The sequence below is a fragment of the Pelodiscus sinensis genome, chromosome 17 (genome assembly GCF_052426305.1).
Source record: "Pelodiscus sinensis isolate ZL-2025 chromosome 17, ASM5242630v1, whole genome shotgun sequence".
Taxonomy (NCBI): Eukaryota; Metazoa; Chordata; order Testudines; family Trionychidae; genus Pelodiscus; species Pelodiscus sinensis.
The window spans coordinates 35,379,514-35,405,677 of record NC_143068.1 but is presented as its reverse complement, the minus strand read 5'-3'; the positions used below and the strand labels follow the sequence as shown (position 1 = coordinate 35,405,677).

The 26,164-nt window shown below is 48.4% G+C and overlaps 1 protein-coding gene across 2 annotated transcripts in view; it reads left to right on the top strand.

Annotated features, from left to right (window-relative positions):
- The first annotated feature begins 2,127 nt into the window (after positions 1-2,127).
- The window catches only part of CTNNBL1 (catenin beta like 1), an 89,140-nt gene continuing 65,103 nt past the window's right edge, over positions 2,128-26,164 (top strand). Inside the window, exon 1 of one of the 2 annotated variants that reach the window (XM_089769772.1) lies at positions 2,128-2,284. In XM_089769772.1, the coding sequence (XP_089625898.1) occupies positions 2,255-2,284 (30 nt within the window). In that variant the 5' untranslated portion in view covers positions 2,128-2,254. The remainder of the gene's footprint in view (positions 2,285-26,164) is intronic. The other variant, XM_089769773.1, reaches the window with a different exon arrangement.

Below are 26,164 nucleotides of genomic sequence, written 5' to 3'. Positions count from 1 at the left end.
CATGACTGCTCTCTCTAGACCGCACTGAAACAACAGGGGATGCTAGGGGGCCTCTTTCTTGGAAAATGTTAGATACATTTTTAATTTCATGACTGTCCTTAAAGTAGACGCCTGCTGAGATAACGGTAATAGTTGCTATAGTTATGTTACAAAAGAGTTTTACCTCCAAGTTGATTTTTAAAGAACAGCTACAGTCTCTATTTGATAAGATTTGGGACAATCTGGCTCTCTGGCTTCATTGTTCCTTTTAAAGAACGTCAGCGAATGCTTCATAGTCACCTGAAAAGCAAAACCATTTGTCCTGGCCTCAGGAATCTGGGTAATTTGCTGTTGATCTGCTTTCCCCACTAGAATGGGAGCTGTGCTGGGGGCTTGCTGGGTACCCCAGGCAAGTCTGTGAGGTCAGATGGTCGTGGGCACAACACCCCTGAATCCAGCTGATGGGGGGACATGCAGCACTTCTGTGAAATCCGCATGGGAACCCACCCGATTAGGTGTCTAAATCCAACACTCGACACCCCCACGTGGCTGCCACCTCCCTCCCCTGCGGTGCATCTGCAAAGTCACCCAAGTCCTGAGCTCACCCCCAAGCTGCTGGGCCCCCTAGCTTAGGCTCAACCCAGCTGGCTGGATTCTCACCGCAGGCCTTCCTCTGCCCACCTTGCCTGATCTCATAGGTTGGGCTCAGAGTCCACTAACCCTGTGAAAAAAGAGAGTCGGGGCACTCTCTTGGGGGGAGAATCCAATTCTTCCTGTGACTGAGTCGGGGACGGGGGGGCCCAAACCTACCGGCCTATTGGCCAGAATGGGGCAGGGCTCACTAGATTGTCCCTGTAAACATTCATTGGAGCAGGGACTTGAGCCAGAGTCTCCGCTGTGAATGCCCCATTGCTGGGCGGAGCAGCACCCATCCCTCACTCATCTCCTCCCCCCACGGTTTTAATTCGTTGCCCCAAACGGACTAGCTTCCACAGGCAATCCTGAGACAGCCACATGGGCTGGTGCTTAGGGCACACCCCTGGCCCGCAAGGCTACGTCTGCATGGCAGCGCTATTTCCGGATGCCGGCGGTAACCTGAAATAGCCGTTCCGTGTCTTTTGAGCGCACCCACTATTTGGAAATATCACGGGCTCACTAGCCCGACGTCCCTGCAACCCTCATTCCACGGGGAGGAAGGGACGTTTCCGAATAGCGGGTTGTTTCGAAATACCTGCTGTGTAGACAGCGCCACATTTCAAAACAAGCAATTTCGAAAGAGCATCGAAATAAGAGCCACTGTGTGCGTAGCGCCGATTGGGTCTCTTATTTCCACCTACGGTGCAGTGGAGATGCACCCTAACGCCATTTTAAATAAGGCAATGAAAATCCTGTGCCCGCTGACTAAGGCTGTTTAATTGCAGTGCACAGGTGCGAGCTCGTGTTGAGGCTGGGTCTCTAGCCAGGATCCTGTGAGGTGGGAGGTCCCAGAGTTCAGGCTGGAGTGCAGGCCTGGAGGTCTACATACGAATCAGCTGGCTGGCCAGGGCTGCCCCCTAACTGCAGTGAAAACGTAAGTCCCTGTGCCGAATTGGACCAGGTCTTGCAGCTTCCTTGGAGAGTCCCTGTTTGTCTGCTCCCTGCACAGGGCCGGGCTGGCGGCAGGAGGGTTTGCAGCTGAGAAGCCCGAGAGGCGCCTCCCTCCAGCCTGTCAGTCCGGTGCCCAGTGCCCGGAGCCATGGCAGACAGGTGCTAAGGGCCTCTGTGAACACAGCCCTCGCCCTGGCACCTTGGCCCTGCATTGCGCCCTGGCCGGCTTTGGCAGCTCTTGGCTCCCTTGGCTGGCTGCCACGTGCCTGGCCGGGGAGCTGGGCACCGGGCGGTGAGTGCCACGGGGCTGCAGCACCGCAGTCCCCATGCGGACCCAGCCCAGCGCCCACTGGCCCCTAGGATGGGCACGGGCCAGGGGGTCAGCCTCAGCCAGCGCCCAGGGCCAGCCCCATCCACTGGGGGCAGGTCCTGCCCATCAGCCCACAGGCCAGGCTGCAGCAGGAGGCTGGGAACACGCGCCTGCCCCGCCAGGCCCCGCCCCCAGGCCACGCCCCTGCGAGCCTCGGGCCGCGTGCGCCTGTGCGGCCACGTGACTGGCGTTCCAGCAGGCTTCGCGGCAGTGTGGCGCGCCCCCTGTCGCGCTTTACGGCAGCGCGGCGCCGGCTCGCTTTACGGCGGCGTGGGGTCGCTCTCGCTCGGGCTTGGCGGCTGCTGAGGCGCGGGGGCCATGGACGTGGGCGAGCTGCTCAGCTACCAGGTGAGGGGGAGGGGCTGCGCCTGCCGGGGGGGGGGGGCTGCGGCCTCCTCACTCCCGGGCTTCCCTCGTCGCCTGGGAAACCAGAGCGGCCTGGGCCCCGCGGGGGGGGACTTGGGGGGGGGGGCTCGGAGCGCCCCACGTGACCCCCTGTAATTAAAGATTCATCTTCACTTCCTCAGCAGCCGCCGGCTGGTGCCTTTAGCCCCCCCCCCCTCGGGGCGCCAGGCCCAGGCAGGGGCAGCCTAGCCATGGGGGGGTAGCCCCGCCCCTTCGGCCCAGGCCACGCCCCCATCGCGGGGAGCGGGGGGGAGCAGCAAGGCCCCGCCCCCGGTACCCCTACAGCAGGCAGGGTGTGGGCGGGGCCAGGCTGGCGGTTTGGGGGGGGCAGTGTCCTACCCGCCGCCCATGGGCCCAGCTGAGCTTGGCCCCCCCCCGCGCTCACGCCCTGCCCTGCGAGAGCTGCGCCGTGCGCCCCGCGGGGCGGAAGGGCCCCTCTGGCAGGGAACGTTCATTTGCTTTCTGCCCTCTTGTCCTCCGCTCGCTCGCGCTGCAGAAGTGGCTTTTGCCCGTGGAAGCCCGTGGTCCTGTGTGCGGTTATTAGTGCTGCACGACTACTCCTGGGTTTTGAAGTTACAGACTAAGGCGGCTTCCCCTGAGACTTCATCTTCAACAGAAAGCAACGTACAAACCTTTGCCATCAATCGGTCTTCAATGGCGACTTATTTGGGCATGTCAAATGTTTACTGGTGTGCTTACTGGTTAACCATGAGGCTTACCAGCTAAGTGAGCTCCGGCAGCCAGCCATGCGGGGCCTGAGGAGCGCTTAGTCATGGAGGGGGGAGACAGTGAGATCTCACAGCTGTGGTGGACCAAGTGGCAGGTCTTAGGTTAAAAGTTAACTAGTTAAGACTTATCCGGTTAAATGATAACAATTTTAACATCCCCTTGGCCATCCAGGAAAGGCAAGTACATCAGAACGGCCAGACTGGGTCAGACCAAAGGTCCATCCAGCCCAGTGTCCTGTCTTCCAACAGTGCCCAAAATCAGGTGCCCCAGAGGGAGGGAACACAACAGGGAATCCTCAGGTGATCCCTCTCCTGTTACCCATTTCCAGACAGACAGAGGCTAGGGACACCATTCCCACCATAGTCATTGATGGACCTGACCCCCATGAATGGATCTAGCTCTTTTTTTAAACCCATTAAAGTCCTAGCTTTCACCACATCCTCTGGCAAGGAGTTCCACAGGTTGACTGTGCACTGAGTAAAGAAAAACTTCTTTTTGTTTGTTTTCAACTTGCTGCATGTTAATTTCATTGGGTGGCCCTTAGTTCTTATATTATGGGAACAAGTCAATAACTTTTCCTTATTCGCTTTTTCCACACCAGTCATGATTTTATAGACCTCTGTCATATCCTCTCTTAGTTTCCTCTTTTCTAAGCTGAAAAGTTCAAGTTTTTTTAATCTCTCTTCATGTGGGACCTGTTCCAAACTCCTAATAATTTTTGTTGCCTTTTTCTGAACTTTTTCCAATGCCCGTATATCTTCTTTGAGATGGGGTGACCACATCTGTACACAGTATTCAAGATGTGGACGTACCATGGTTTTATATAAAGGCAATAAGATATTCTCTCTCATTCTCTGTCCCCTTTTTAATGATTCCTAACATTCTGTTTGTTTGTTTTTTACCGCTGCTGCACATTGTGTGGATGTTTTCAGAGAACTGTCCACAATGACTCCAAGATCCCTCCTGAGTAGTTGTAGCTAAATTAGTCCACATCTTACTGCAAGGGTGGCCAACCTAAACCTGAGAAGGAGCTAGAATTTACCAATGCACATTGCTAAAGAGCAACATTTATAGGTCACCAGCCCTGATCATCTTCCCACCACCACTCTCAGCACATCCCACCCACTGGCAGCCCCACCGAACTGTGCCTCCTTTTCCTCAGTGGGAGACACTGGAGGGGGGAAGCAAGGGTGTGACAGGCTTAGTGGAGACGATAGGAAGTGGCAGGATCCTAGGGGGAAAAAGTGGAGGGGGACAGCACCTAGGGCAGAGCTGGGGATAGAACAGTGAACACCTTCCGGCCCAGTGGCAAGTTGGCACCTGTAGCTCCAGCCCTGGATTTGGTACCTATGTAAAGAGCTGCATATTAACCTCTGAAGAACTGCATGTGGCTCTGAAGCCACAAGTTGGCCACCTCTGTTTTACTGAATGTATTGTGGGATTATTTGTCCAATGTGCATTACTTTACATTCATCAACATTCAGTTTCATTTGCCATTTTGTTGCCCAATCACTTAGTTTGGTGAGATCTTTTTGAAGTTCTTCACAGTCTGCTTTGGTCTTAACTATCTTGAGCAGTTTGGTATCTGCAAATTTTGCCTGCTCACTGTTTACCCCTTGCTCTAGATCATTTATAAATAAGTTGAATAGGATTGGTTCCAGGACAGACCAATCCAAGTAGTCAGTCCTTATGAGCAGGGCTCGACAAATAATGCAATCTACTCGCCCGTGGCGAGTAGATTACAACCCGGAAGAGCTGGTGAAGAGCAATCTGTGCATGCACAGAGTGCAGAACTGTGTGAAACCGCGCGGCTGGCGAGCCCTGCTTATGAGACATTCCCAATGTAATGTCAAACTAGTGAAGTTCTTAGATCCATAAATTGATTTCCCCTCTCGCCTCCCCTGTATAGAGTTTGTAATGTCTTGGGAAGAAAAAAGACCCTAGGTTATATGTAGATCTTTCCACGTGCATGTCATTGGCATGCTTTATGCGTGCCTTTCTTTTAATTGTCTAAATGTTTTATTTGTATGTCCCCATAGGGCAGTATCTGTGCTTTTGGTGTACTCCACACACTAATGGGATGCTATTTGGTCACTTTAGGCACAAAACTTACAAGATCAATGGACATTTCTTCATTCTTTTTTGAAATTGCTATTAAAACTTTTTTTTTCTGCAGTGTTTGCCCCTCAACTGTAGCAGAAAAGTGAAACTGACAAGTTTGTTTTTGTTTTTTTAGCTGAATGAAATGCAAAAAATAGTGTCAACATTAATGGTGAAAAGAACATTAGAGTTCTAAAATCCTCATTTCTAATATGCCAGGGTGCAGCTTGTAACACAGGAGACACTTGTTTTTAAAAGACTTTATCTGATAATCCTACTGGCTATTCTTAATAATGTTTCCTTCATTGCCCTTGGCATCAGGTCTTTTTGTGTCCTTTGGTTCCTCATCTATTGTATGAGCCTCTTGAATATAATTCATCTACCTTCTCGTAGCCCTCACCTTGAGAAGTGGGTGTGTTGGAGGTGCCTAATCTCTCTTCCAACAAATATGAATAAAAATGGCCTAACGTTGTGTCTTTGGCCCCTAGCATCCCAGGCTGCTTTCTTGTGTGTCTCTTCTAATGCTGGAAATATGGCGCCTCAAGCTTTCCCAGCGAGCTGGATGACTACTGCAACACCCTGCTGATTTGTACTCTGCTGATAGCTCCAAGTGTTCTTGCTTTCTTAACTGTAGTTTAAAGGTGCTGTCCACAGCTACCTTAAATCTTTGTCCGGAATAGAGCCTGTGCTGATTTCACATCTGTTTTCAGTACTGTCAGCCATTATATTGCACAGGTCCCTTGGGCTGTATTTTATTCAGATCCTTTTCAATCCAGCTTCCCTCCTTCTCAGTCATGTGTATTTCATGTATAACATGTCTTACAATCATGTTAGCCTTATCAGAGACTGCTACATCTGACCCCAGGCCTCCAGAGTCCTCTGGCCTGCTGGCATGTTACTTGTCCCCTTCAGAATCCCCACCGACCTCCTCGTTCTCCTCTTATTAAACCTGCCTTTCCTCAAGCACCAGCAGTCAAGGTGAAATCAACTTTTTACTATTTTTCATTGCATATACAGTATTTCAGCTACATTATGAGTTAAATAGGCTTTTGTGGCTTAGCCTGGGAATCTAACAACCGCTCCAGGTGGGTCCTGGTTTTTTTCAGCTCAAGTTCAACACATCCTTCCGGTCCTTTCCAAATCTCTTCGTGGCTTTGCTCCTGTGTTTCTGATCTTGCCAGTTTCCCGTTCTCTTCCTCTTCATCCAACCATTTGTGCTGTCAGTACTAATCTTGCTGCTGCTGATGTGAGATCTTTCCCTCTGCTGTGCTTATATCTCTCCACTTTACCAACTTTCCAATTTCCAATCCCAAGTGAAAATATTCATCACTCGCCGGGTTCTACTTTCTCCATTTTCTCAGCCTCGGTTATTTATTTCTAAGTATTTTGTGGTGCAATTTGTACCTATGTAAGATGTTATGAAAGACAGCGTTGCACTGTATTTCATTCAGTTCACTTGTTTCAATATCCCTTCTGGAAAGGACGTTTCATTTTCACACAAGAAAAAATTGAGGAATAAAAGATCAGTCCCTGTTTTGATTCTGTTCTACTCCGGAGGGGAGGGCTTGCTCACATTTACTTAGAAATATATGGTATAATTTCGGATTCCTGTGAATCTTTTGGACTCCTTGTCACTGGGGCCCCCCATGCTTTATGAAAATAGGGTTATAAATAAGCCAAACTGGAAGGCGCTTTAGGTAAGTGCATCACGTGACATATTTTTAAAGTTAGTCTATGAATGCATGTGTTCTTTTCCTGTGCATGTATCATTCTTGTATGTGAAGTTAGAAAAATTGAAGTGAAAGTCTTAAAAAAATAAGTGGACCTGTAGCACCTTAGAGACTAACAAATATATATAGTATCATGAGCTTTCGTGGGCAAACCCCACTTCTTCAGGTGAAGGGAGTTAAGGGCTCCTGGGGACAAATAAATAGCAGAAAAAGAGAGGGGATGGGGAGGAAAAGAGAAGGAAAAAATATATTGTCAATTAGTGTCCATGGTAAATGAGGCTGATAGAGTACCTTTTTATGTCACTAGGGTGTTGAATGTAGCAGGCCATCCAGTTAAGGTCGTTGTTTAAAACGCTATTGCAGGTGTCAAACTTGTAAATGAAACCAAGTCCTGCAGCTTCTCTCTCCAGCTGGGTTTTGAAATTGCCTTGCAATAATATTGTCACCTTTAGCTCCATTAGTGGGGGCCCTGGCAAGTTAAACAGTTTCCCAACAGGGTTCTGTGTGTTACCATTTCGAATATCTGATTTGTGTCCATTAATCCTCTCTCGTAGAGACTGTCTGTTTTAGCCAATATCCATGGCAGGGGGGTGTTGCTGGCACTTGCTGGCACAGATCACATTGGTGGATGTGCAGTTATATGAGCCTCTGATGTGATGGCTGATGTAGCTAGGTCCTGTCATGGTGTTGCTTGAATAGATGTGTGGACAGAGTTGATTGCAGAGATGGGATCCTGGTAGGGATGTGAAGGACTAGTTGAGTATCTGATAAGCAAATGCTTATTGGATAGTCGACACACCAGTCGACTAGACGCTCCCCCCCCCCCCCCCCACCTTACTGCATCTATCAGAAAGAGGCAGCAAAGGGGGGGGAGGAGAGGAGAGTGGCAGCTCTGTGTAGAGCCCGGGGCCAAACCCTGGGCTCCACATGGTACTGCCGCTTTGAAATGCCATGGTCTGCACGCAGCATTTCAAAGTGGCAGTGTTGTGTGGAGCCCAGGGTCTGCTGCTTTGAAATGCTGGTGCAGCCTGGGGCCAGCTGGGGAGTCCCCAGCTGGCCCCAGGCTGCATGTGGTGTTTCAAAGTGGCAGCGCCACCTCCTCCTCTCTCCCCCTTCTTTTCCCCCACCATGCTTCCTGCAGTGTTTCAAAGTGGCAGTGCCGCATGGAGCCCTGGGTCAGCGGGAGAATCGGCTTGAGTCCCCTGCTGGCCCCATGCTCCCCGCAGCGCTTTCACCTTTGAAGTGTAGCACCAACCCTGAGGCTGTTGCTACACCTCAAAGGCGAAGGTGCCCTTATCGACTAATTCAATTGTCAATGCATATTGCATCGACTATTCGATTAGCCGATTAATCTAAATTTAACATCCCCAGTTCCTGGGTGGGTTTGATGGGGGTGTGCTGCGTGCTTGCTGGAAAGAATTTGTTTGAGATTAGGGAGTTGTATGTCTGCAGGCGAGGACTGGCCTGTCACCCAAAGCCTGTGAGAGTGAGGGGTCATTTTCCAGGCTAGATGTAGGGTGTTGATAATGCGCTGGAGGGGTTTCAGTTGGGGGCTGTAGGTATCCTGCTGATACCAGTGGTATCCTGTTGTTTTCTTCGTTGGGCTTCTCTTGAAGAAGCTGTTATCTGGGTACTTGTCTGGCTCTGTCAATCTGTTTTATCGCTTCTTCGGGTGGGTATTTTAGTTTTAAGAACGCTTGATATAGATCCTTAAGTGTTTGTCTTTGTCTGTGGGATTGGAGCAAATCCAGTTGTATCTTAGGGCCTGGCTGTAAAGAATTGGTTGGGAAATGTTTCTTGGCTGGAAGCTAGAGGCATGTAAGGAAGCATAACGGTGGGTAGGGTTCTGGTATAAAGTGGTAGAAACGTGGCTGTCATGTAATTGTATTGTAATGTCAAGGAAACATTGTTCAAGGTCAGCCATAAAGATGTTGGAATATTGTGGGGCCATGCGGGCACCCATACCTGTGCTGCTGACTTGAATATAGAAATTGTCTCCAGATTGGAAATAGTTGTGGGTGAGGAGCAAGAGGCAGAGAAGTGAGAGTCTGTTTATAAATCTAGATGTGCTAATGAGACCATTAGTGATACTCGAACATAGTGGCTCAGTAAGTAAACCAACAACTTGTCAATAGTCTAGTTTTTCCTGTAAGCCTGGATCCAGATTGGTTCTGCCAGGGCATGTGGCCAGGCCACCTGATGCTGGACCATTTTTGGTCTTGTGCTTTTTCACACAAGAAGAGAGGAATTTGAACTGAATACAAAGAATTCCTGCCCTGGGCAAAGGGGATAAAAGGTGGGAAACCAAACAATAGGGGCAATTTCCAGAAGTCAGGAGACATTTCCCTCTCTTTCCCGTCCCCGTCCCCACTTACCACTGTATGTGCCTGCTGGAAACGACTCAGACTGGACGAGGGGGGTGGGGGGAGAATCGAGCCCAAGCTAGGAGGCTGCCTAGCTTATGAAAAGGATGAGAACTACTGTAAGAATGTGCATATAATACGTTTCTTATTGTATTAGGCTTAACTAGCGAATTTTGTTCCTTTTGGCTTAGGAACTTACCTTGATTTGTCTGTTTTCATTTGAATTCACTTAAATTCGACTTCTACTTAATAAACCCACTCTTGCTTATTCTCAAGCACAGCGTAAATACTTGTTACTTGGGGGGAGCCACAGCTGTGCATATCTCTTTCAGTGACCAAGAGAGTGAACGGTATGAGCTTGGATGTATTGGGGGGCTTGCTCCCTTTTGAGGGTTGTATTCCCAGGTGCTATCTGCTCCCTCTATCTGAGGCTTCCCACAGCTGAGCTGTTGTCCGCGTCTGTATTGCTCTGCTGGGGGGCTGGTATCTCCACTCGGAGACCAGAGCTTCTGGCCCAGCAGGACAGGATGGTGGGGTGCCCCAGAGGGCAGGTAGGCAGGCTTAGTGGGATGATCATCAGTAGGGATATAAAAAGCAGAGATGGGGGCTGTTGAAGACGGATTGGAGTACCCCCTCCCACAGTGGGCCCCAAAGGCCTGCCCGCAGTGGGTGGGGGACTGTTCCAGCTCCTGCCAGTTAACTGGTAAGGTGGTGCTTACTGGTTAACCATTCACATCTCTAATCAGCACACTGGATGGTAGCCCCAAGGCTCTCCCTGATCTCACTGTGACTCACCCCCTCACATGCCTATTTCCCGGCGGGAGGCCTTCCTACCATAGGAACATGGATGATGTTTGAAGCACTGGGTGACTGTATTGGTGGAAGGAAGTGGATGAATAAACCCTCTTCCTCACAGTCCTCGTGGAATTGGCTGCTGTTCTTACCGCTCAACCTGTTCTCTGCCTGTGGATACTTAAATTAAAAATGACTATATCCTGCAGCTTTCAGTCAAACACTGTATTTGTATCTGAGGGTTGTTGTGCCAACTGTGTGCTCGTCTGGTCTCTCGCCTGAAGACAGAGGTTTCCTGTGTCAGTGATGATCGGGGTTCTCAGCCTTCTTTCTTTCTGAGCCCCCCGCTTCGTCGCCAACACGCTATTAAAATCTCCACGGCCCTCCGGTGTCACAACTGCTTTTCTGCATATTAAAGCCAGGCCCGGCATTAGGTAAGCATAAAAATTGCCTGTGGTTCCACGCCACAACACCCCCACCTCCAAGCTAAGAGAAACTACCTTTCGGAGGCAACAGTGAGAGCGGTTGCACTACAATGTGACTTTTGTTGGGGAAAACGCCCAGTTTTGGTTACAAAAAACGTCCTCCCCTGTGCCTCTTTTATTTTTGACAAAGAGCCAAGGTGGACTCTGCTGTGTGTGTTATGGGGAGACCTGGCTTCCGCTAGTATCCCACACTGCCTGCCCTGATGGCTCTGCTCAGCGTGTTGTGATCTCTGCTGCTCTGCAGGCCTGTGCCCCCCCCCCCCCTTTTAAAGCTCTGGGAAGTATCTGACAGCTGAGTGAGCAGCTCCCTTTGGGGAACAAACAGAGAGCAAATCATAGAATACTAGAACTGGAAGGAACCACGAAAATTCATCCAGTCCAGACCCCTGCCCTCATGGCAGGACCAAGCACTTTCTAGACCAGTGTTTCCTAAATGGCGTTCCATGGAACCCCAGGGTTCCGCAAAGTGAAAATAAGGGTTCCGCGAGAATTCCATTACAATAACATTTTATGATTAAAAAAAATTAATTGAAAACAATTTTCATTTGTTTGCCACTAAGTGTCCCTGTGTAATGCCATTTTAGCCAGAGCGGGGATGATGATGTCACTAGTCAGTGCTGCGCGCACACCTGTGATATACCACAGTTAACGGTTTGTACAAGTTAAATGTGATTTTTATTTTTAAATCATAGAATCATAGAACTGGAAGAGACCTCAGAAGGTCATCAAGTCCAGCCCCCTGCTCTAGGCAGGACCAATTCCAACTAAATCAACCCAGCCAGGGCTTTGTCAAGCCGAGACTTAAACACCTCTAGGGATGGAGACTCCACTACTTCCCTAGGTAACCCATTCCAGTGCTTCACTACCCTCCTAGTGAAATAGTTTTTCCTAATATCCAACCTGGACTTCTCCCACCACAACTTGAGACCATTGCTCCTTGTTCTGCCATCTGTCACTACCGAGAACAGCCTCTCTCCATCCTCTTTGGAACCTCCCTTCAGGAAGTTGAAGGCTGCTATCAAATCCCCCCTCACTCTTCACTTCTGCAGACTAAACAGACCCAAGTCCCTCAGCCTCTCCTCATAAATCATATGCTCCAGCCCCCTAATCATTTTGGTTGTCCTCCGCTGGACCCTCTCCAATGCGTCCACATCCTTTTTGTAGTGGGGGGGGCCCAGAACTGGACACAATACTCCAGATGCGGCCTCACCAAAGCCGAATAAAGGGGAATGATGACATCTCTGGATCTGCTGGCAGTGCTCCTCTTAATGCAACCTAATATGCCATTAGCCTTCTTGGCTACAAGGGCGCACTGTTGACTCATATCTAGCTTCTCATCCACTGTAACCCCAAGGTCCTTTTCTGCAGAACTACTACTTAACCGGTTGGTCTCCAGCTTGTAACTATGCTTGGGATTCTTCCGTCCCAACTGCAGGACTCTCTACACTTGTCCTTGTTGAACCTCATCAGACTTCTTGTGGCCCAATCCTCCAATTTGTCTAAGTCACTCTGGACCCTATCTCTGCCCTTAAGCGTATCTACCTCTCCCCCCAGCTTAGTGTCATCCGCAAACTTGCTGAGGGTGCAATCCATCCCCTCATCCAGATCATTAATAAAGATGTTGAACAAAACCGGTCCTAGAACCGAACCTTGGGGCACTCCGCTAGAAACCGACCGCCATCCTGATATCGAGCCATTGATCACTACCCGCTGGGCCTGGCCTTCTAGCCATCTTTCTATCCATCTTACTGTCCATTTATCCAATCCACATTCCCTTAACTTGCTAGCAAGAATATTGTGGGAGACCGTATCAAAAGCCTTGCTAAAGTCAAGGTATATCACATTCACTGACTTCCCCATGTCCACCGAGCCAGTTACCTCATCATAGAAGCTAATCAGATTGGTCAGGCACGACTTGCCCTTTGAGAATCCATGCTGACTATTCCTAATCACTTTCCTCTCATCCAAGTGCCTCAATATGGATTCCTTAAGGATCCCTTCCATGATTTTTCCAGGAACCGAGGTAAGACTGACCGGCCTATAGTTCCCTGGATCATCCTTCTTCCCTTTTTTGAAGATGGGCACTACATTTGCCTTTTTCCAGTCATCTGGGATTTCTCCCGATCTCCACGACTTTTCAAAGATAATAGCCAAAGGCTCCACAATGACATTTGCCAACTCCCTCAGTACCCTCGGATGCACTAAGTCCGGACCCATGGATTTATGTACGTTTAGCTTTTCTAAATAGTTCCTAACCTGTTCTTTACCCACCATGGGCTGTCCATCTTCATCCCATCTTGCATCACTTGGCACAGAAGTCCAGGAGCCGACCTTGTCCGTGAATACAGAGGCAAAGAAAGCATTGAGTACTTCAGCTTTCCCCACATCATCTGTCACTAGGTTACCTCCTTCATCCATTAGGGGCCGCACACCCTCTCTGATCACCTTCTTCTTGTTAACATGCCTGTAGAAACCTTTCTTGTTATCCTTCACATCCTTAGCCAGTCGCAATTCCATTTGCGCTTTCGCCTTCCTGATAACCCCCCGGCATTCTCGAGCTATACCTTTAAACTTCTCCCTGGTCATTTGTCCAAGTTTCCACTCTTTGTAAGCTTCCTTACATATTAATATGTTCAATTAAACTAAATGTTGATCTCATAACCTTGTTTAGCATTTGTTTATTATTATCCTTTCTTATTTGTGGTCTACTTTTTCAGCTCCATATAGCAGACTGTTATTAGGGGTTCCGTAAAACTCTTTCAAGTTTAAAAGGGTTCTTTAGAAGTCCAAATAAAATTGAGAAATGCTGATCTAGAGCATCCCTGCCAGGTAACTGTCCAACCTGCTCTTAAATATCTCCAAGGATGGAGATTCCACAACCTCCCCAGGCAACTTATTCCAGTGTTTAACCACCCTGACAGTTTGGATTTTTTTCCTCGTATCCAACCTAAACCTCCCTTGCTGCAGTTTAAGCCCATTGCTGCTGCTTCTAGCCTCTAAGGCCAAGGAGAACAATTCCAAGTCATGGGATGCTTTTGGTTTGCCTGCACTAGGAACAGGGCTGCAGGCAGGCTGCTGATGCAGGCAGAGTGCTGGAGAGCCATAGCACAGAGAGCACACACAGCTAGGAAGGCATCCCAAGAGGCCCAGGGATCAGCACTGCCCTGTGGGACACTTTCCACTGTGCTTTGCCCTGTTTGCTGGCTCCCCTGTCAGCAATGTGGCCAGAAGATGTGGACAACGGGAGGCAGAAAAACTGGTTTGACTGTTGAAACAAAAAACAGGACTATGTAGCACTGTAAAGACTAACAAGATGGTTTATTAGGTGATGAGCTTTCGTGGGCCCGACCCACTTCCTCAGATCAAATAGTGGAAGAAAATTGTCATGACCACATATACCAAAGGATACAATCAAAAAAAATGAACACATATGAAAAGGACAAATCAAATTTCAGAACAGAACGGAGATAGGGGGAGAGGTAAATGTCTGTGAGCTAATGATATTAGAGGTGATAATTGGGGAAGCTATCTTTGTAATGGGTAAGATAATTAATGTTTTTGTTTAGACCGTAAAGTGTTGAATTGAAGCATGAATGACAGTTCAGAGGATTCTCTTTCAAGTCTGGTGTGAAAAGGTCTTTGAAGCAGGATGCAGGTAATCAAGTCGTTGAGACAATGCCCTTTCTGATTGAAATGGCAAGAAACTGTTTTTTCTTTGTGATCCTGTCTAATATCTGTTTTGTCGGCATTGATCCTTTGGCGAAGTATCTGAGACGTTTGTCCAATGTACATAGCAGACGGACACCTTCGGCACATGATAGCATCAATTATATTTGTGGATGAGCAGGAATGTGTGATCTTGATCTTATAACTCAATTGGTTAGGTCCAATAATGGTATCAGCAGAGTGAATATGTGGACAAAGCTGGCAACGGGGTTTGTTGCAAGGGAAGGTTCCAGGGTTGGTATTAGTGTGGTATGTCCTGTGGTTGTTGGTAAGAATCATCTCTGCTGATAAAACAGATATCAGACAGGATCACAAAGAAAAAACAGTTTCTTGCCATTTCAACCAGAAAGGGCATTGTCTCAACGACTTGATTACCTGCATCCTGCTTCAAAGACCTTTTCACACCAGACTTGAAAGAGAATGCTCTGAACTGTCATTCATGCTTCAATTCGACACTTTACGCCTAGGTCTAAACAAAAACATTAATTCTTACCCATTACAAAGATAGCTTCCCCAATGATCACCTCTAATATCATTAGCTCACAGACATTTACCTCCCCCCCCATCCCTGTTCTGTTCTGAAATGTGATTTGTCCTTTTCATATGTGTTCATTTTTTGATCGTATCCTTTGGTATATATGGTTGTGCCATTTTCTTCCACTATTTGATCTGAGGAAGTGGGTCGGGCCCACGAAACCTCATCACCTAATAAACCATCTTGTTAGTCTTTAAAGTGCTCCATAGTCCTGTATTTTGCTTCAGCTACACCAGACTAACACGGCTACATTTCTATCACTGGTTTGACTGTTGTCACTTTTGGTGACTGTTGCATGTCGACAGCGCTTCTGCGGCCAGACCTTCCCAGGGCATAGACAGCCTTAGTTGATCAGGCTTTGGCTTCAGCCCCAGGTGCCAGGAGTCAGGGTGGGGGTGTGAATGGTTGGCCAGTAAGCCTTACCCTTAACAAGTGAGGCTTACCAGTTAAGGTGAATCGATGGGAACTGGAGCAGTTAGCTCCCTGCCCACAGCAGGGAAGGGGGAGGCCTGCCACGGAGAGGCAGCTAGAGTGCCAGAACAGCCCCTGCCTGCGGAGGGGGTGGAAAGGCTGGAGCAGGCCCTGCCTACGGAGGAGGGGCAGGCTGCTCCAGCCCAGCAGCAGTTGGGAGAGGGCCACTCAGCTGGGCAGGAGCACCCCTCCCTGCCCCCACCCTCCCCTTTAATCAGTTAACCAATTAAACAGGGCCCTGGCTCTCTGCCATGTGATCCCACTTGAACCCACAAGTCTAATGCTGGCTCTTCCTGGAGCCTCCCCACTCTCCGGAAACCTGCCCGGGCCTCTGGTGAGAATCACTGTGCTAGATGCAGCGCCTCACAATAGGCATTTGAGTGTTCCTTCTCTGAATCCAGACTTGCACATTGAGACAGAGGCTGGCAGCTGAAATAGGAGAGAGAGGATCAAAGTTCACCAACTCCCACCCCTGCAGCAGAGGCAGTAGATTTTGAAGGGTAAATCATCTTGATACTGGTGCCCGCTCCAGAGGTGCACGATTCTTGAAGGTATTTACATTTTTTCCACCAGACAAATAAGCCACACAATAAGGATCCTGTTCTATTGTAGCCATTCTGCAGAGTCCCTTGGTCTTCTCAGCTTTCCTATCACAATCCATAATAATTGCTTTCCTCCTCAGAGTGTCAGATTTCTCTCCTCCGAACAGTTAATGTGTCCCTACTTAATCAGGAAGCTGCGTTCCCTCCGGGCCAAATTGGGCACAGAAATTTCAGGCACCGCGCCTCTAATTCTGCACCAAGTGCTGGTCAAAATAGAAGACTGAATCTCTTGCAGCAGAGAATACAATTAAACTGACTCCAGCACTTGGCTGTTTATACAGAGCTCGGAAATCCATAAGCTTGATGCGCTGCTGCAAAACAGGTGCAGATGGTCTAAAGTGATGATTAAATATCCCTACATTTTTGCCCAGAAATGCTGTGCCCATGCCCTCTGTGTCCGGTTTCCAATGACCGTGGTAATGAAGGGGGAAAAGCCACCTCCAGCTATTTCCAGATCTCCCCTTCATGGCCTCTGGGTGGGGGAGGAGGAGAGGTAATTGAATTCTGCATTTGAGCAGGATTAACTGCTGTATGGAGTGGCTACAGACTGCTTTGGTTTGAGCTAGACTGTGTTTGTGAAATTAAAGGAAGTAGTGAAAGCAGAAATTAATGGAGTAAGGCTGAGCCACACTGGCTGGGGTTATCGGCTTAAACTGTGGCGCTTGTTAAATGTGCTAAGCTTGGCTCACAGTGGAATCTGTCTCGATTAGTGCGGGTGCATGATGGTGAACAGATAACTCGCCATATTTGCTGTAGAATGAATGAATGTGATGCCAGAGACAATTAGTGCAGCTTGAGAAGCTGTGGGACTTTCTGAATACTTGCAGCCTTATTACCCCAGTGCGTCTCCTGCAACGGCTAAGCTATTCCCAGTAACTTACAGCTCTAGGCATTCCTTCTTGCTAAAATAATAGTCCCTAGCACTAGCCATCCGATGCTGTTTGGAAGGCTTGCAAGATTCATCAGGACTTGGGTTGCCTGTTTGCACTTGAACACTCATTTCAGGAGGAGGGAGAGGAAAGGGGTACTGTGTCCAGTTCTGGGCACCACATTTCAGGATCTAGATGGTGCTTGGTAGGGATGCTAACTGTTGAGTATTTGTGTGAACGTGTAGCTGCTGGAAATTTTAACGGTTATGTGTTTACACACGGGGAGGTGGGAGCCAGAGCTCATGGGAAGCTGGCTCCCTGCAAGCACTGGTTTCCACCTTCCCTTTCCCCCGCTACCTCAGTAGGAGGCAGCAAGGGGGTGACTTTTTAGCTGGCTCTCCGCAGGTGCCAGCTCCGGCCCACATACTCACCACCACGCTGCTGCCTCTGTGGGAGGTGGCAGGGGAAGGTGGCTCGGCCGGTGCCCTGCACGTATCTGCTGCTCCTTCCTCCCCTTTACTGCTTCTGATCCAGAGGCATCAAGGGAGAGGAGTGCGCAGTGCGCGTAGACATCATTAACTGATAAGCCCAGGCTACCAGTTAATTGTGTAATCGACTACACGTTGACATCCCCAGTGCTTGGTCCTGCTGTGAGGGCAGGGGGCTGGTCTTGCTCTCTTGCGGGCCCTTCCAGTGCTTGTGTTCTGTGATTGCTTCCAACTTAAAGTCCATCGTGGCTGACGTGCACAGGTTCCCTTTCCTGTGGATGTGCTGGCTTGTGTGACTCACAACTCTCAAAGTGTTTGTGCGTTTTGGGGTTCTTGAGGGGTTTTTAATGCTTAGTTCTCACATGACCTAAATTGCTTCGCTCCTGTGAGTTACTGCAACAAGCAGTGAGACTGATAGCAGGCTGCTGTAACACAGGTGCTACTAACAGGGTTAAGAGGTTGACGGGATGGCTGGAGTTTTGGGACTTGCTTTCAGAAGTCATTCAAAATTGACAACTCATAGGTTTCCCTGAGGATGCTTTCCAGCTGGTTGTAGCTGGCTGAGATTTGCTCACAAAGGGAGTTCTTTCCCTAAGAAGATTCCTTTTGGGTGGCTTCAAAAAGTGATTTCCGGGCCCCATAGTGACAAGTGGCTCTGGCTCTGCGTGATGCAAAGCGGGGATCTTTGAGTTGTTAAAATGAGTAAGTGAGCCAGCTTTCTTTAAATCGGGCTGAGGTGCTGAGAGCAGCCAGGGCCCAAAATGTGTGCCTGCATTTCTGTGGGACACTCCATTTCGTTAGTGCTCCAGAGGAAGGAAGGCAGATGCTGCCTAGAATGATTATTCATTGATTTAAGGCACATTTCCTTTTTCTCACCTCCCCGACCGACAGAGCGAGCGCTCTTTCTCTTTTGTTACTGGATCCAGGGATAGAACTCGAGTTAGGGCTTGCTTGCGTGTGAAGGTTAATCTGGAAAGAGGGGTAGCCGTGTTAGTCTGTACCTTTAACAGTGAGTAGTACTGTGGTACCGTGGGGTTCATCGAGACCAGGGGTGGGCAGAAGTGCCTCCGTGGCCCGCCAAGCAGGTTGCTCCAGCCTGTGGAGGCCCTGCCAGTCCCCCGCCTCCAAGCCTTGATTGGCCTGGGGGTGGGAGGAGCGTGCAAGTTTCCTCTCCTCTACCCCTGCCCTGCGAGGAGCGCATGGCACTTCCAAATACCTCATGCTTTGGGTGGGAGGAGGCTTCAGCTGATTGGCCTGGGGGTGGGAGGCCATGGGTGCTTAGTTGGAAGGGCCCCTCCACTCCTAGAGCAGTCATGGTCTGTGGGTGGAGAAGCCTGAAGCATCCTGGCCACGCCCCTTCTGTTTGAGGCCCTGCCCCTTTTTGTGCGGTCCAAAACATTTTTGAAGTGGCCCCCAGAACATTTTTTTTGCCCATCCCTGGTCTAGACAGCACCCTGATCTTGGAATAAGCAATGCCATTTGCGGATCTTATTTCAAATGTATGTTGAAATTTGGTGCCGTCTACATAGCGCTAATTTCAAGAACATGCTATTTCGAGACATCCTGTAACCCTCGTGGAACGGGGGTTATGGGGATGCCGGAATAGCGTGCCTGTTATTTTGAAATCTGTTTTGAAATAACGGGCATGTGTAAAAGACGCGGAATAGCTATTTCGAGATACTGGCAGTCTCAGCTGTCTAGACAAACCCTTGGAGACTAAGAAAAATATATAGTGGGGGTGTGAGAGTGTAATAGTGTAAGCAGTTAACCAGTTAGCCTGGGCTCATGGATTAACCTTCACGGTTACACACAAGACCCCCTTCCCCACGCTGCTGCTTCTGTATCAGAGGTGGCATCATGGGGCGGGGGAGTAGGAGCTGGTATGTGCAGGGAGCTGGCTTTTAAGCAGGCTCCCCTCGAGCACCAGCTGCATGCTGCTGGCTGATACAGAGGTGTCGTACTTCGGTAACTTCAGTACCTTCAGACTGTCAGTGTCAGCATCGTCTGGCCGGGTTGTCCTGGCGCTGTCCTGAAGGACCTCTGCTCCGTCGGTGGTGATAAACTTTCGGCTGCATGCGTAACTGTTGGTGCTCCCTTTATCTAAAGTGTCAGTCCCCGTGCACTTGGGTCAACATAGGAGATCTCTGAAAGCCGGCAGAAACGACAGATGCGGGCCAGGTTTGAAATCAGTCGAGCAGGTTTATTGTCAAATGCGAAGCTCTAACGGTTGGTAACCGAGATCCTACAAGGTTACACCAGTGTGCGTTATGGCCCACGTGACAAGGTACCAACACCGGGCAGGCCTATTGCCATAGAACAGACATTAACAGCGGTTAGTCGGAGTTAAGGCACTGTGCATTCTGTGAGTCTAGGCAATGACAGATGCCTAGTGTGTCCCCCCAGGTCGGCCAGAGAGCACCCTTCGCGGTGTCCTTTTAAAGACAGGTACAAACAACTTACATCACTTCTTTACGTACCAGGTTGCCACCCTCTGTTGCTTAGTTACCACTCCTCACCTTACGGAAGGGGGGCTCACTTACTATCCTTCATGCTGTCAATTCTGACCTGGTCCTGAACCTAGGTCAGTATGTGCATTAGTTTTTGGGGAGTCTTTGTACTAAGACATTTCTTATTAAGATGTTCTGTTACTCCCCTTTGGCTCACAGTCTGTACCCAGTGCCTCCCTGTGTCCTTCCATGCTCGACCTAACTTACACCATCACACAGTTACCAATAGGGCCTCTCTCTTGGCTCCTGTGTTCCTGAACCAAAGTCTTGCTCACTAGATTGCTGCTTTCATGTTACAGGCCTGCTGACTCCATGTTACCGACCTTCAACTTACTACAAGAGGAACTGCCTCCCGCCTCCCCCCACGCAAACATGTACTCGCTGAAAATGTCAGTTGGTACTCGTTTACGAAAATGCATTTTAACATCCCTAATATATAAAATCATTAAGCTTTCATGGGCAAAACCCACTTCATCAGCTGAGCTGGAGTGGAGGTAACACACAAGGGGGCTGTGTTATTGTACACAAGGGTCTGTGTTCACTGCGTTCACCCATCCCCCCCCTCGCAGGGGGTAGGCAACTCCAGCTTCCCTCCCCCCCACTCAGCCAGGTCCTGCTTCTCTCTCGCTGCCTCCCTTCCCCCCTTGGTCACCTGGGCCCCTTACCCCCTCTCCTTCCCCCTCCCCCCCGACTGTGGCACTCACCTGGCCTGGCTCTAATCCTGGAGGCTAGGGAGGCACATGGGTGCCTGCCTGCCCCACGTAGGACAGTGAGGCACGGGTAGCCAGGGCACTGTAGCCTTGCTGAGGTGGGGAAAGCAGCAGTGTGTGTGTGTGGGGGGCCTGTCCTGTCCTGTCTGCGCTGCTCACCGCCCCAGCCCTGCCGGCAGAGCCCAGTGCTGCCTGTCCTGTCGTCTCAAATCAACCTCTCTCTAGATAGATATAAATAACAGCGAAAAAAATCCTGTCAGCTGCAGAACCTGTGTTAACTTGGCAGTGAAGTGGGCTGGATTTGTCACATTCATAGCTTTGGATATGAAAATGTGGATGTTACAGGCAGGAGAAAATTGGCTTTGTAATGCGCCAACCAGTGAATGTTTTTATGCAAGCCCAGGGTGCCAGTGTCAGACTTGTAGATGATACCAGTTCCACACTCTCTCTCTGTAACTGGTTAGTGAAAATCCGTTGCAGAAGACTGGCTACTGTTAGATCCATGATCAAGTGCCCGGGCAGGTTGAAATGTTTCCCTGCAGGTTTGTGTGTGTTCCCATTCCTGATGTCTGGTTCGTGTCCATTTGTCCTTTGTCACAGAGACTGTCGCGTTTGGCCAAAGTACGAGGCAGATCGGTATTGCTGGCACTGGATAGCATGGAGCACATTAGGGCAGAGATGGGGAACCGTTTTTGGGTTGGGGACCACTGACCCACAGAAAAATCAGTTGGGGGCCACACACAAGTGAGAAATTAAACAAAAAACCAAACCAGAACCAGACCCCTCAGTGATGTGGCCCCATCTGAGAAAGAGAAAGAGACCCACCACATCCCCCTTCCGTGCCAGAGCCTCACGGGGCCCATGCTAGTAGATTCTGTGTGCTCCAGCCCTGCTGTTGGGCAGTGAGAGAGTTGGAGTGCCAGCACAAGCTCCCCGGTGCTGGGGAGGTCCCTGCGCCTTGGGGGCCGGATCCAGGCTAGCTGGGGGCCGCATTTGGCCCCCATGCCTGGGGTTCCCCGCCCCTGCATTAGAGGATGTATGAGCCCCTGATGTTTTGGCTTATATGGTTAGGTCCTGTGATGGTAGATTTTGTAGATGGTCCATTGGTAGACTGACTCTGCAATAAGAGCACCCACACACAAGGCTGATCGGGAATAAAGCCTCAGGTAGACAAACCCTTAAGTATACATGTGACACAAACAAAAAATCTGTTCCAGGATGTGCCCTCTTAAAACTTTACATTTAATGATTTTTAACATTCTAGTGTAATACATTACACCTAAGATAATTAACTCAATGAGAGTAGAGTGAAAAGTCTTTGGTTTCCCATCAGTTTACTTTTTGCATTTGACAGCTATTTTATGAATATAAATTACACACACACCATTCCTCCAGTAGAGTCAGGTGGTCCTTGCTTTTCATATGTCTGCCTGGGTCTGTCATACAGAAACAGAAGAGACAAACGTGTTAAAAACAAGAAAGTGTGATGTTGAAACCACAAACATTTGCAAGGCGACTCAAGCAGTTGAACCTAAAATTACTTCAGTTTTTTTTAAAAGTAGACTTCAAGATTATGGTTTCTTTTAAATACCAGCATGCTGTTCTTTGGCTGCAAGAGCATGCTTTCTACAGGAGTTTTTAAAAAGATGATGGGAAAATGTTGACTGTTTAGGTTTTATTTACAGCAGGGTAGGAGACTGGTTATCATCCCGAATGAATACTTGTGTGGCTTGATATAAATCCAGATGATTTAAATAAGTTATTTTATCTCACTGCAGTTCAATCATGATTTCAATTAGAAAGCAGGAAACCTTAATTTTAAAAATTGATTTTAATCTTGTTTTGTGTGGATATTTTTTAGTTATTTTCCTAAAGAAAGGTTGAATCTTATTGATTGGTAACCATTACACCATATTGATTTGTAACTAAATATAGCCTGTATGCTAACTTTGGTAATTCTTTTGGGTAACCAGCGGGATATGCTGTAGCTACATACATGTATATAGCTATTTATTCAGTTTCTTAATTTTTCCTCTTTTATTATATTAGATAATAGTGAAATGACACATTTAAGTGCACAAAAAGCGCTTTAAAAATATTTTCATTAGTCAAGAATTTCCTTAAATGTGCTTTGTATATACAAGAAAAAGATTGATTGAAACTATTTAATCAATCAGATAGTTTTACATAGAAAACATGTATCTAGGGATGTGAATGCGTAATGCTTATCAGGTACCGGTTAACCCAGCAGCGGGCACTGCCACTTCCCTGCCCCAGATGAATCAGGGCCTGTGGGTGGGGGGAGCATGCGAAGTTTCCTCCTCCATGCCAGGAGCATGCGGTGCTTAGAAGTGCCTCGCACTCCTGGCAGGGTGGGAGGAGACTTCATGTGCTCCCTCACCCCCAAGCTCTGATTGGCCTGGAGCAGAAGGAGGGGGCAAGTGAAGTTGCCTGGAGGGAAGCAAAGACTTCACCTGCTCTCCCAAACCCAGACCAATCATGGTCTGTGGGTGGGGAAGCAAGGAAGTATCTTGGCCCCGCCCCTTCCACTTGAGGCCCCGCCCCTTCTGGTGTGGGCCAGGGCCACTTTAAAAATTCCTGAAGTGGCTCCTGGTAAAAACCCCTGGGTTAACCAGTACCTGGAAACAGCCCTTGGTCCACTGCAGGTGGAGGGCTGCTCCAGCACCGTAGGGGTTGGGAACTAGCAACCCTGCACAATGGGGCGGGGAGCAGAAGTTGGCCCGCCTAAGCGTGTGGCTGCCAGCCCCCTCCGCCCCGAACGGATGGCTTTTCATCAGCATGCCCTTCAAGATGGCAGACCTAAGAGAGCTCACCCTCTCATACCTCGGTTTTATCCATCCATTGGAAGAGAAAACAAGCATCTGGGGTTTTCAGCTCCTGCTTGGTGCCTCAACTTAAATGAACAAGTCATTGATCTGAGCAAGTTGAATGAACTGAAATGAAGAATATCTTCTCTGCACCTACAGAAGAGACTGTTGCTTGCTGGAGTCCTCAGCTGACCCCGTCTCTGTACAGTGCTGCTCCGGCCATTTTGGCACTTTAAAGGGGCAGCGCATTAGGAGCTTGGGATCAGCTGGAGACTCCAGCTGATCCCTTGTTCCACTTGTACTGCCCCTTTGAAGTGTGGGAGTGGCATTTGAAAGGGACAGCGCAGCATTAACGTGTTAAAAGGGTTAAAATGTTAATCCTGCCCTGTGTTAATCACAGGTGTTAATGCAGGTCAATTGACAGCCCTAGTCATAATGTGAAACCTAGCTCAAAATCAGTTTATTTTAAAAAGACAAAAATGTGCTTACAATGCAAATCTGATTTTTAAAAAAGTTTAAAAATCATACATTTGTTACACCAAGGTATCTGTAAGTGTAAAGGACAATTTAATTTTATGAAAAGTTGTTGTAACCCTGTCTGTCCCAGGATAGTAGAGAGACAAGGTGGGTGAGAGAATCTTTTGTTTGTTTGTTTGTTTTGTTGGTGAGAGAGACAAACTTGTGAGTTTAAAACAGAGCTCTTCTTTGGTCTGGGAAACACTCAAAGTGCCTCTTGACACATGTATTAATCTCTTACACTAAACAGTTGCTTCCACCTCGTATTTAGCTGTGACTCTGAGAACATTTCCCAGACCTGAATTGGAGCTCTGTGTAAGCTTGAAAGCTTGTGTGTCTCACCAGCAGAAGTCAGTCCAAATTAAGAAATTACATCACCCACCTTGTAAACTTAGTTTTAGATTGCTTGCTGTCTGGGTCAGGAAATGTCACTTACTGCATGTTTGCACAGCGCCTAGCACAAAGGGGATTGATTTGATTGAGGCCTCAAGGCACTACACTACAGCAGTATAAATATTGAATCATTTCCATGTTGTTGCATATTTACGTTTTCCTTGGGTTAAGATTAGAAGGTGTCTCTTGAGTAGTTGACATCAGAGGTTAGTTCTGTGAAATTGCGTGCAGCTAGAACTGGGCATATGGAAATCATGTAGGCTCTTAAAAGTATATGTTACTTACAGGCTTGTGGGCACCCGCAGACTCACTATTCTGCATTGTATGAGACTGGTGAAGCCTTCTGCTGCCACCTACACATTTTTTAAAATGTTTTTTTAAAGCCACATGGTTTTGAGAAACTTTTAAGATGATGATGGTAAGTTTATGCTGCGGGGGCAGAGTTAAGGTTGTGTACCTTTGCTCTGTCTTTATACTTTTAAATAATCAGAAATCCAGACATTTTACACTAACCCCAATTTACTGGGTTATTCATTAGGCTTGATACATGCAGTGTTTTTGTAGGGTTTTCTTTCCTTTATGTTTTATGTTCTGCTAAACCTTAACTCCCGCTTAACAAAGTTTGTCTGAGAATTCAATTACATTCTGTTGCAAATGTATTGATGGCATTAATAATTACACTCCAGGCATTTTCATAATTTGTCATAATGACTTTATTACTACGTATTAGAGAAGACCCCCCTCCTCCCCAAAAAGATAGTATAATTGAGGTCGAAACAGATTGTAAATGCTGATAATATAGATTGCATGCTCAGAGGAAATGGAGTTGGTTTCATGGTGCGGTTTTAATTTAGAATTCGTTCTGGTGATGTAGCCTCTTTCTATGGTACATTAGTTTGCATCCGACAGACCATTTGCCCTTCATTACAGCTATGGTCTCATTGCTTTTTAATTTAAAAAATAAGAGGGAGAGAGAACTGAGAAGCTGGAGTCGAGGTTACAAAGAGTCTGGGTACACAGGGAACATCCAAGGAAAATGCTTGGTTTTTCTTTAACTCTTTCATTACTTTTGTAGCCTGAACTCAGTTCCATGTTTTCAGCGGGAGTTTTTAGCAGGTGCTTGGGGTGACCCCAGATTTTTCTCCTGTTCGGTGTCCCCAGCTTCCTTCCATCCCACGTTCAACCCACACCTAACGCCCTTGTCTGTGGAAATGGTTGTTTGTGGGACAGGAGCATGCTTTGCCCTTCAGGGCAGCATGGAAGGCGTGTGTGTTTGCCAGCACTTTCCCCTGAAGTGGCATTAGCTGGAAGAGTGCTTTTATTGTTTGTATCCAAAGTGTGGCTAATGGGTAGTGGGGGTTTGAATGACTGGCTGCTGCAGACAGTACCTGCTTTCAGAGCGGATCTCTGAGGCCTTCTGAGTTGTTAATATGCCCAACAGGCCTGTAAGGAGCACGCTTGTTAGAAACAAAGAGCATTTTTCAATCCAAGGGTCCTGAAGTGTTTTCCAAACAGTGTACACACGGTTCTGCGCCAGGCACGGACATAAGCCATTCTGGGGCCGAGCCCCGCTATCTGAGAGTGCGCAGAGTGACTGCCTTGGGACAGGAAGTGAAGCAGCATACCCTCGCCGGTGGAAACCACAGGGGCAATGCAGGCAGACAGAATGTAGCTCACCGAGTTTGAATGAGTCTAGCAGGCGGCCAGGACTCAGCACTCACTCTTACAGCAGTGCCAAGCCATTTCTCAGAATGAGATGTGCACAGGACCTTAACTGTGCGTCTTCTCCCAGAGGTGCCGTCTGCTCCTGCCAGCGCAGTGCCTCTAACTATGCTGCTTTTATGTGCATTAAGCTGATACGTTGAGCTGGCTGCTCCATTAGCGTGTTGCACACAGTCACCGCGTCCAGGCTTTGGTGTGGGCAGCCACCGTTTGTGGTCTTTCGGTTGACTAAAAAATAGTTATGAGGGAAACAGAAT